A 10846-nucleotide genomic window follows, 5' to 3' on the forward strand; every position below is an offset into this window, starting at 1 on the left:
CCCACGGGCCCTGCTCTGTGTGTGACAGGGTAGAGCCATAACCTCTCCATCAGCCCTGCCCCGAGTGTGACAGTGGTGGCGCCCCAACCCCCCTGATGGGCCCTGCTCTGTGAGTGACAGGGGGCAGCGCCCCAACCCCCTGATTGGCCCTGCTCTGTGCGTGACAGGGGGTGGCACCGCAACCTCCCCATCGACCCTGCCTTGAGTGTGACAGGGGGCGGTGCCCCAACCCCCCAATCGGCCCTGCTCTGAGCCTGACCAGGGGCTGCACTTAGGGATTGGGCCTGCCCTCTGCCACCCGGGAGCAGGCCTAAGCCAGCAGGTCGTTATCTCCCAAGGGGTCCCAGACTGCGAGAGGGCACAGGCCTGGCTGGGGGACCCCCCTCCCCCCGCCCCCCGAGTGCACAAATTTTTGTGCACCGGGCCTCTAGTATATATATAAAACACAAAAACAAAAAAATAACCTCTTTATTTATAGTTAGACTATTTTAAGTCTGGATCTTCCTTGACCTTCTGTGTAGTTTGAAAATTTCCTCCAAAATCAGGACTTGTAACTTTCTAGTTATGTAAATTTTAATATTTTAAATAGATCTTCCACCAACAATATCTCATTATAGAGGAGATGTTCTTAAAATAGTGATAAAATATTATCATGGCCTAGCCTGTAATCTAGGAACTAATAGGTTGAGAAAGTGTTCTCTATGAAGTCACTTACGTGGAGTTGATGATTTGAACGCAATGAAGTCCTTCTCCACGTGGGTCTTTGTAACAGCATCACTCCAGAAACAACACTTCAATGCAGAGGCTTCTCCCATGTCTGGCACCCAAACAATCCCATCACCTCCTGAGAGAGACATCCGTGTCATATGAAAGATGTTATATTCAAACACATACATAGACACACACACAACATACATTTTTTTACCATTATACTTTTACTTCAATACATTTTGGTACAGCATTTATTAAAAATGAAAGTATCTTCTTACTGTTAGAAAGACTACCTCACTGACTGTGAACCATACCAAGCCCACTTAACTTTAGAGTAAACTTGTTGACAATATAGTCACAAATGATGGGACATTCCTGAATAGGCTACTTATAATTTCTTTAAGAATAATACAAACTTGCCCTAACCAGTTTGGCGCAGTGGATAGAACGTCAGCCTGTGGACTGAAGGGTCCCAGGTTCGATTCCGGTCAAGGGCATGTACCTTGGTTGCGGGCACATCCCCAGTAGGGGGTATGCAGGAGGCAGCTGATTGATGTTTCTCTCTCATCGATGTTTCTAACTCTCTATCCCTCTCCCTTCCTCTCTGTAAAAAATCAATAAAATATATAAAAAAAAGAATAATACAAACTTAATACAATTCTGGACTGGGCCTGAGAGTAGTAATGAAATGTTTTTTTCTCACCCATCTCTGAGAAAAAGAAGGCTAGACATCATACGAATAGGAAAAAATGTGTAAAGCCACTCCCTGATTTCCCCCAACTCAGACTCACTTCCTCTGCAAGCCTGCATGATGATGATCTTGGGTTTGTCTCTTAGACTCTGGCAGTTACGGTTGTTGAAAATTTGGAAGATTGTATCATCGTGAAGTATATCTGGTTCTTCTCCTCTGTGTTTTGTCCCACAGATTCCTTCCAGGACACCATGTGACATAAACACCAAGATTGTACTGTCCGAGGATCGGTGCTCTTTGCGGGCAGCAAACTCACATAGCACTGCTACCATTTCCTGAAAGAGACTCCAGAACCACGATGAAGGAGCTCTCCATATATAGTTTGCAACTGAATAGTAGATGGAGTTAACAAAATGGTGCAGGCAACAAGGGATCAGGTGATTTGGACTCTAGGACGAAGCTGGGAGATGAAATAGAACAGCGGTTCTCAACCTGTGGGTCGCCAACCTGTGGGTCGCGACCCCTTTGGGGGTCGAACGACCCTTTCACAGGGGTCACCTAAGACCATCAGAAAACACATATATAATTACATATTGTTTTTGTGATTAATCACTATGCTTTAATTATGTTCAATTTATAACAATGAAAATACACCCTGCATATCAGATATTTACATTATGATTCATAACAGTAGCAAAATTACAGTTATGAAGTAGCAATGAAAATAATTTTATGGTTGGGGGTCACCACAACATGAGGAACTGTATTAAAGGGTCATGGCATTAGGAAGGTTGAGAACCACTGAAATAGAATGAGGGGCAAGTGACATAACTAGTCTCCAATAGGAAGGCTTAGCTTTCATCTGTTTCATATGTTGGAGTTTCTGTAAGTTTTCATTAAAAAAGAGAGTTTTCTATTGACAAAAATTATAAACACTTAACAAATTCACTCATCATGGAACAACAGAAAGTTAGGTTTACATGGTTTGTCTAAAGTTACCCAGGATATTTTAGGCAGAGCCAGAATCATAACTCGTGTGTGTGTGTGTGTGTGTGTGTGTGTGTGTGTGTGTGTAAACTTGTTTTTGTTTTTTGCCACATACGTGCCTTTACATTTAGACACATGATATTGAAATTATAAAAATCTCATGAGCTCATTCTGTAGATATCAGGCAATTTTAGGGCCTAGGTCTTTTGTTTCACCAATACTATCAAGTAATAGATTTTCTCTCAGATTGAGACCTTTAGAGAGATCCAGAATTTTTAGAGAGATACTACTACTAAAAGGTACTCTGAACCTTTGCTATGAGACTGCACTTGAGGAGGCAGAAATCCAGGAGACCCTATTCTTGAACAAATATAATTTCTATAACATATGCGTATTTTGTTCGTATCGCTGCTAAGGAAGAAGTTCAAAACTGTTTAGGATGGTAGGAAGTTTGTCCCACTTTCTTGAGTTCTTACCAGGGCTGTAAGATTCTCTTTTACAACCACTGAGTATCCAAGGCTTTCTAGCAGGTCTTGCATCCCCACAAGGTCATCTTCAGAACCCCATCGTTTACAAAGATGATCAAAATCTTTGTTATGGATGATGAGGGCCAGGCGTGTTCTGCCCTCTTTCTCCATCACTGGATAAATCTGCAATTAACAAACACAGAATGAGTTGTCCCAGGCATCCTCATTTTTGCCTCCAAAGTGCATAGAAAACAGACCTTTTCCCATTACAGAATGGATGGCTGAAGAGCTTAGGAATGGAACTACTCTATGTTCTTATGAGGAAAGAGGACCATAGACTGAACACATGTAGTAGGAACTTGGCATTGGTTAGGGGTTTAGAATGTTTTCCAGGATGGGATGGAAGAGACAGGAAAGGTAATGTAAGGATCACTTATTAGAGAGCATGATTAGATAACATCCTATGATTTTTACATGAACTAAAATTCCCAGTATGTCTCCAGTATCTTGTTTAAGTGGGCAAATTGTGTTTCTCCCTATTCCAAAGCAAAATACCTCATCTGCCTTTGTTGTCTTCAGTCTCTGGAAATGATCAGGAGGACAAAGTTTCAACTTATGAATGGGTTGGGAAGCCTGGGTTTCCTGAGGAGCTAAGAGAGAAAAAGCAAAACAAAAACAAACCCTCATTAAGCAATAATGTTCACTGCTTTGCAATCATGCATCTCTGTTGAGTGGGCTTTCATTCTTAAGAATTGCTTACCACCATCTCACCCAACAGCTTAATATAATAAAAATGTTTTCTATTTAAATTACTAAAACAAAAACTTAAATATTCCCCCTCTTTTCTTTCTGCCTCTTAGTGACCCCCACTATATATTTCTGTTTTTGTTAGTGCTTACAGCATTGACTAATCTTTAAAAGCCAACTCATTACATTCATATAAACACAGTACCTAAGATTTAGAAAGAAGCCTAATGTTCATTTGGCCTAGTCAAGTTACCATTTAGATATTTGTATGCCGCATACAATACCCCTATTTATTACTACCATTCTCTGAAATATCTCTACTAACAAGTTACTTAAAACATTCTAAATCATTTTTGAATAGTTCTGAATATTGTAAAGTGAGAACCTTCTAAGTATTGTTATGTATTTCTCACATTGTTATCACAAAAAAATCTAATTCCTTTCCCTGTGAAAGCTCATGAATTCTCCTGACTTTAATTTATCTCCACATTATTTTATATAATTGTCTCATCTAAAAAATTATTGTATTTTACCTTGTGTTTATTGTACTGTAAGCTTAAGTAGGACAGGGAAAGTGTCTTTAATCTTTGTATTTCCAGTATCTAGCAAGATAATGTGGCACACATTAATGATATCTGGCACAGTTTATAACTGCTTGTTAATGAATACAGTAGTTATCGTCAACTTGAAAACAGCTACCAAGTATCTCCTGGTTTCTTGTTTTTCCTTAGTACAACAAACCTCTGCTCCTTTTAATAGTTTTTGCATAAAAATGATTTAATTTTTAACCAACAAATCTATCAGTTCATCTACATATCTACCCACCTACTCTATTTTTCCTCCTACTACAAATAAAGACAAGTTCTTCCTCCAATAAGAGTGGTACCTCTACTTATGCTCTGAGTTCCATTCCCTCTCACCCACAGGACTTGACTCAGGCACTTATTTATCTGTGCCTTCTCCACCATCAACTTCTCTCACTCTTCCCACTGTGTTACCCCCATTGGAATAGTATCATGCCTTCATATCAAGTTATCTGTTAAAAACTCCTACCCTTGACCTCACTTCCCCTCCAGCTATTATTGTCCCATTTCTCCACTTCTCAGCAAAACTCCTTTTAAGGCTTTGTCTATTTTCACTTTTTCAACTCATTTTTTTCTCCTGGATGTAATATAAACTGGCTAGTATCCTCACCACTTAAAGTACTTGTTATCAAGGTTACCAAAAACCACTTTTCTCCTTTCTCATCATTTAACATCTTATTTTTTGAAAGATTTTTTCTGGGCTTCTGGGATGCTGCATTTTCCAACATTCTTTCTAAATCTGTCCCCACTGGTGACTTTTCCTCTTCTGCCATACGTCCAAGAGTTGGGTTGTTCTATGTTAGAGCCTCTGTTGTTCTCTATCAGCATTTCTCCTTTGTCAAAGGATGGCCTTTGTCAGTCCCGCCGCTGGAATTCTATCTACCATTACATGTGAAGAATCCCAAAATGTATTCCCATCCCTGATTCTTGTGCAAAATCCTGTTTACTCAACATCTGCCTTGGATATAGCACGTTTCAAACTAAACATGTAGTAAAGGCTCCTGATATTTGTCCTCTCCTGTAAATCTGTTTCTCCTGATTTTACTCTGAATCACAACTTTTCGCTATCTCAGTAAGTGGTACCTAGTTGTCTAGCCAAACAACCTAGAACCACCCTTTATTCTTTCACTTCTTTTATTAGCCCACACCCAATTCATCTATAGTTTCTGTTGATTCTACCTCCAAAATAGATCCCAAATTTAATTCCCTGTCATAATCTCTATTACTGCAGTTCTAAACTAAAAGCTATTATCTCTTAACTGAAATATGCAAATAGGTTTCAAGTAGCTTTTCTGACTCTATGCTTGTTTATCACTCCTCTTAAAAACTCCTTAAATGTTTTCTATTGCAAACAAAATCCAATTCTTTCCACTCTCTAAAATGCCCCAAAATGGCATTGCAGCAATAGTCTGACTCCTTAGCTGCTTCTCCTACCACATTCTAGCTAATTTCATGCTCTTCAGCCAGATTGACCTTTTCTATGACAAGACCATTCCAGACTCAGAGCCCTTGCTCTTTTTTTGCTTTTCCATGGAATGTTTTTGCTTTAGAGTTTGGCAAAACTATTGCTCAGGTATGTACTGAAATATCACCTCAAGAGAGTTCTCATAACTATTCGCCCTGGTTCATGTACCTCCCACCCACCCCAACATCTCTCTATGGGCGAATCCTCTTTTCTCAAGTATGTTCCTTGAAATTATGCTACTTTGTTTCTGCATGTTCATTACATCTCTACCTTCACTACATTGTAATTTCCATGTAAGCAGGATCTTTATATTGCTTATTGCTATAAACACATTAATTAGAATAGCATATTGTAGGTTTTCAATGAACAGATGCATATATGTAATATAAGAATAGATATAAGAATGAATACAGATTATAAAGTTTTTATTCCTTTGTTTGTTCAGAACTTCTGAAGATCTGATACTCAGAAGACAACACCATCACTACTCCCTTTCTAGACACTGTCATTCTTTAATGTGACCCCATATTTCATCAGGTTCTTTGGTGACTACATAGTATGTGTGATTGATACTGTTTTGTCTTTCTAATGTACTTTTCTTAACCACATCTTTATTCTGTTATGTGCAGTTGCTAGTTGCTTATATCTTAGATGTTTCATGAATCCCTTTAAATATGTTATTAATCCCGTTTAAAAATTTGAACTTCAGAAAAGCTGAGAAATAGATACTAGAGAACATGTTTAGTTGGTGGCAGATGGACTTAATGCATAGATGTTTTTTTTGGTGTGTGGGGGGATATCTCCATTTCTATTTCCACTGTGAAAAAGGCCTTTTTATATGCCCTAGCTCAATTAGTGTCCTTATATGTCCATGATATTACCTGTCAGAGGTAGAACCGATGCCTGGGACAAGCCAGCATGCTCCTCAGTTTCATCATCTTCATTTTCACTTCTAGATTCTTAGAATTAAAGAGAGGAATGCATGTGTTAATCTTACTTTTGAGGGACTTTGTTAGGGGCAGAAGGGAAAAAATACCTGATTTCCTGAACCTAAATTCAGTGGTCTTTTCACTATAACATAGGGCCGCTGAATAGCTGCCTTACGCCAAGTAATGTATGAGGGCTCCCATGAGCCACTGGGTTTTGATGGCAGTTACCTGTTGGAGGGAGAGCCAATGTGTGGACTGATTCAGCTTTTTCCTCATCTTCATTTTCTTCACTTTCATTTTCAGATTCTGAGGTGAAATGAACAAAATATTAAGCATCGATGCTCTACTCTGATGGTTATTTCCAAAGACAAAAATTGATTGGGAACACGGGTTTTCTAGGTCTTTACCAGAATATATTCTGACAACACTAGAAGTTTTCACCTGTGAGGTGAGACTTGGAGGCAGTTACCTGTTGAGGAAGAAGACTCACTGTTCTCAGATTCACTGTCCTCATTTTCACGATAAGCTGCCAAAAGAAAATAAATATGCATTAGTGGAAGTAAGTTTCTAGAGCCTACACACTTCAAAATCTTCACCTAGCATTGACAAGGAAATTACTATGTTGAGCAGATAGCATATGAAGCATGGAGATTTGGCTCATTCTTTAAACTCCAAATTTGTTTTAGAGGACTGCTACCTTCTACAAAGTGAAGGAGGAGGCTGAGTTTCCACAAAATAAGGAATAGGTCATTATCTTCCTGTTTATTTAATACAAGGAATCATTAAATTATTTAATCAAGGCTTTTCTGCAAAAGCATTTTTCATTTCAAAGAGGAAAAATACATCTCTACAAAAATTCATCTTGCGACAACAGCAACAACAACAAAATAATCCCTGAGGGATGTTGGAAGGATTTGGAATATACCCATGTGTATGTTTTATTCTAGAGTAGGAATCAGCAAACTATGCCCTGTGGGCCCTACTCAGCCCTACACCTGTTTTTGTAAATGAAGTGTTATTGGAACACATCCACACTCATTTTGTATTTATTGTATATTGCTGATTGCATGCCACAACAGCAGATTTGAGTTGTGTTCTGGCAGAGACCACATGGTTCAAAAAGCTTAAAATACTGTCTGTCCTTTCAAAGCAAAGGTGTGGCCAACCCATACTCTAGAGAGAAAGACACATGTATGTGTCAAATTGCTTATCTCCTTTTTTAACACAGATAAATACAGATTCTTAGAGATATATCTTTTGGGATTGTTGATGAAAGGGGCCACATGCTGACCTGACAGGCTCAGGGAAGGCCGGCATGGCAGTCTTGCAAACCCAGAGACGTAAAGTAACCACAAAGGATGGTCTGAAATTAAACTTTAAAAGCAGTAATGGCAGGCAGTTACATCCTAGGCCGGTATCTTCACTGACAAGGTCAACCTTTACCTTAACTGAGCTCATCTGTCTTTTTGCATCTATGATAACAAACCCTTGAAATGTCTGGGTAATTTGTAACTTCCCTTTTTCTGGAGCCCCTGGGGCACAACCAAATGTGCTGGGCGCCAGGACAGATACCACAAATTCCTTCATTATCATGTTAATTGTTCCTGCACCCACCTAAGTGTGTGTCCATCATTTTACTTTTTATCCAATCCCAGGGGTTTCCCCTGCTTTGCTTTATCCCTCCTCCTTAATCTATCACCAAGGGATTTCATGTAACCCCCCTTTGATTGCAATGTATAAATACAAATGTAACCCGCCATTCTCTGGAGCACTATCTCAATTCGTTGAGGTTCTGCTTCCCAGCATATGTCGACAGTTTGGCTCAAATAAACTCACAAAAATTCTTTACAGGTTTCAATGGTTTTTTATGTTAACAGGCATAGACCACCGCTAAGCAAAAGATAGTGTTTTGTTTTGTGTTTTTTGGGGGGTTTTTCCATTGGATATTCTATATCTGGGAATGACTCTAATGTCTATAGTGTATGGCCAGAGTAGCACAGATTAGCTAAAAGCTCTCATTAAATTTAATACAACTCCAGCACCATTGATTGATTCATTTAACAAATATTTACTCAGCACCTATCAGGTGCCATTTCTGTGGATTGGGATATATTCTTAAAGAAAGCAGACATACATGCCTCATGGAGTTTACATTTCAGCAGGGAGAGAGATGCTATAATAAATAAATAAATAAATAAATAAATAAATAAATAAACTGTATGTTACGGAACGATTGAAGGTGACAATTGCTAAAGAAAATGTGCATCAGTGTAAAGTGATTGGGGATGTTGGAACAGGGACAGGAGTAGATCAGGGCATTTTGAAATATTAAATGAGAAAATCAGGCAAAGAAGGTACCAGAGATGTGGACAATTCGTGCTCCACATGTGACTAGAAATAAGAAAAGAAAAAGGGTGTAATGCAAGTAGATAAAGAACTAGTTACTGGCCCTTTGGTCTGAGATACTCACTCAAACTCAGTAGTTTCTTGGGGTTGAAGATACGGTCCATAAGTATTTTGCCTGTCATTTCAGTTTTCTCAGTGATATCCTCAAGTAGACTTTCAGTCTTGTTCACAATGCTGTCCACTCCTTCTCCCAACCTTTGTAACTCATCCTTATTTATAACATTTTTTTCTATCAAATCATCAAAAAAGCCATCGATCATGTTCCTGGCAATTGACTTCGCCTTATAGATGGGATCTTCTTTCTGTCTCTTGCCTGTGAAAACAATAGAATTTTAGATATAGACAAGACCTTCCATAGGTTCCAGGTAGTAGTTCCAAGTAGTGGTTCTCTAATGTAAATCAAGAATCTAAAAATCTTGATAAGCAAGAGCTGCCTGTACCCCATTCACAAAAATTCTGATTTCATAGGCCCTGGTCCCGGGTAGCTCATTTGGTTAGAGCCTCATCCTCATAAGCCAAGGTTGCAGGTTTTATCCCTAATCAGGGCACATACAAGGTCAGGTCACATACAAGAATCAACAAATGGCCCTTGCTGGTTTGGCTCAGTGAATAGAGCGACCACCTGAGGACTGAAGGGTCCCAGGTTCGATTCCAGTTAAGAGTAGATGCCCAAGTTGCAGGCTCAATCCCCAGTGGGGGCATGCAGGAGGCAGCTAATCAAAAATTCTCTCTCATTTTTCACGTTTCTATTTCTCTCTCCCTGAAATCAATAAAAATATATTTTAAAAAAGAATTAACCAATGAATACATAAATAAGTGGAACAACAAATTAGTGTTTCTCTCTCTTCCTCTCTCTCTCTCTAAAAATTCTGATTTGATAGATCAGGGTGGATCTATCAAATTTTCATTTTATTTTATTTCATTCTGTGAATTTTCATTTCTAACAGCTCCTGAGGTGATTCCACAGGCCACACTTATAATAGCACATACCTTACTCAAGCCTGTGCCTGGTTATAGATGAAGAAACTGACGTTCACAGACTTGAAGCAACTTCACTACGGAGATCCATGATAGCTGACATGGGTCAGTTTTTGTATCATCCACCATCAATTCACTTCCTATCACATTTATCAATACTTAAGAACACGTGATATTCAATTTGTATAGCAGTAAACATAAACACATTATACTTGTAGGAGAATGCATTTTGTTTCCAGGGGCAGGGCTGAAAGCAGCTTTGTTTGTAGAGACTGAGAGCACGAACCACAGCTGGTTTGCTTGCTGAAAACGAAACATGGAGGAAACACAAGTTCCTGTGTTTCACAGCAGGGCCTCTCACTCAAACAAGAGGACGCTCTTAAAATGGGCAAGAATTCTAGGGCAGTAAGAGCCCAAAGAAAAGCCTAAAATCACAGGAAAGATTTAAGAACACAGATGCAGATTTTTTTGGAATTTCCTATTTTTCCCTTAAGAAGCTGTAACATATTAACTAAAGTACTTTGTGTGTTAGCACAGTCACTTCTGTGACCCAAGCTCCCATCACCCACATCCCAGAGTAGAATAGTTTTTTTCTGCTGAGTACCCCTTTCATGGCTCTGCTCCTCTCCCCCAGCCTTCCTCCTGAGCTGTAGGTCCCCCAAAACACAGCCATAAACAGTGGAAAAACTGGAGTCACTCACCAGCCATTGCTGCGCGGGCTCCCTGAGCAGGAAAAATCTTAAAAATGAAAGCAACTTTCTTTCCTCTCTCATTGGACACGGGTGTGTTTTCTGGTATTGCTTAAGTGGAAACTGCTGCTTCTCAGTTCTCTTGTTCTTTGCCAGGATAGGATTGGACTCCTGTGATTCATAGCTTCTTTC

At 39.3% G+C, this 10846-nt stretch overlaps 1 protein-coding gene across 3 annotated transcripts in view; it reads right to left on the reverse strand.

The window, feature by feature from the left end:
- The window catches only part of LOC102240773 (caspase-12-like), a 14783-nt gene extending 3937 nt beyond the window's left edge, over positions 1–10846 (reverse strand). Inside the window, exons 1-10 of one of the 3 annotated variants that reach the window (XM_014539817.1) lie at positions 10667–10846; positions 9978–10105; positions 9052–9300; positions 7051–7110; positions 6810–6887; positions 6534–6611; positions 3412–3506; positions 2866–3039; positions 1503–1737; positions 716–844 (exon numbers count right to left, since the gene is read on the reverse strand). In XM_014539817.1, the coding sequence (XP_014395303.1) occupies positions 716–844; positions 1503–1737; positions 2866–3039; positions 3412–3506; positions 6534–6611; positions 6810–6887; positions 7051–7110; positions 9052–9247 (1045 nt within the window). In that variant the 5' untranslated portion in view covers positions 9248–9300; positions 9978–10105; positions 10667–10846. The remainder of the gene's footprint in view (positions 1–715; positions 845–1502; positions 1738–2865; positions 3040–3411; positions 3507–6533; positions 6612–6809; positions 6888–7050; positions 7111–9051; positions 9301–9977; positions 10106–10666) is intronic. The other 2 variants (XM_014539810.1, XM_014539804.1) reach the window with 2 other exon arrangements.

The sequence above is a fragment of the Myotis brandtii genome, unplaced genomic scaffold (assembly GCF_000412655.1).
Source record: "Myotis brandtii unplaced genomic scaffold, ASM41265v1 scaffold105, whole genome shotgun sequence".
In the NCBI taxonomy this organism is placed as follows: Eukaryota; Metazoa; Chordata; class Mammalia; order Chiroptera; family Vespertilionidae; genus Myotis; species Myotis brandtii.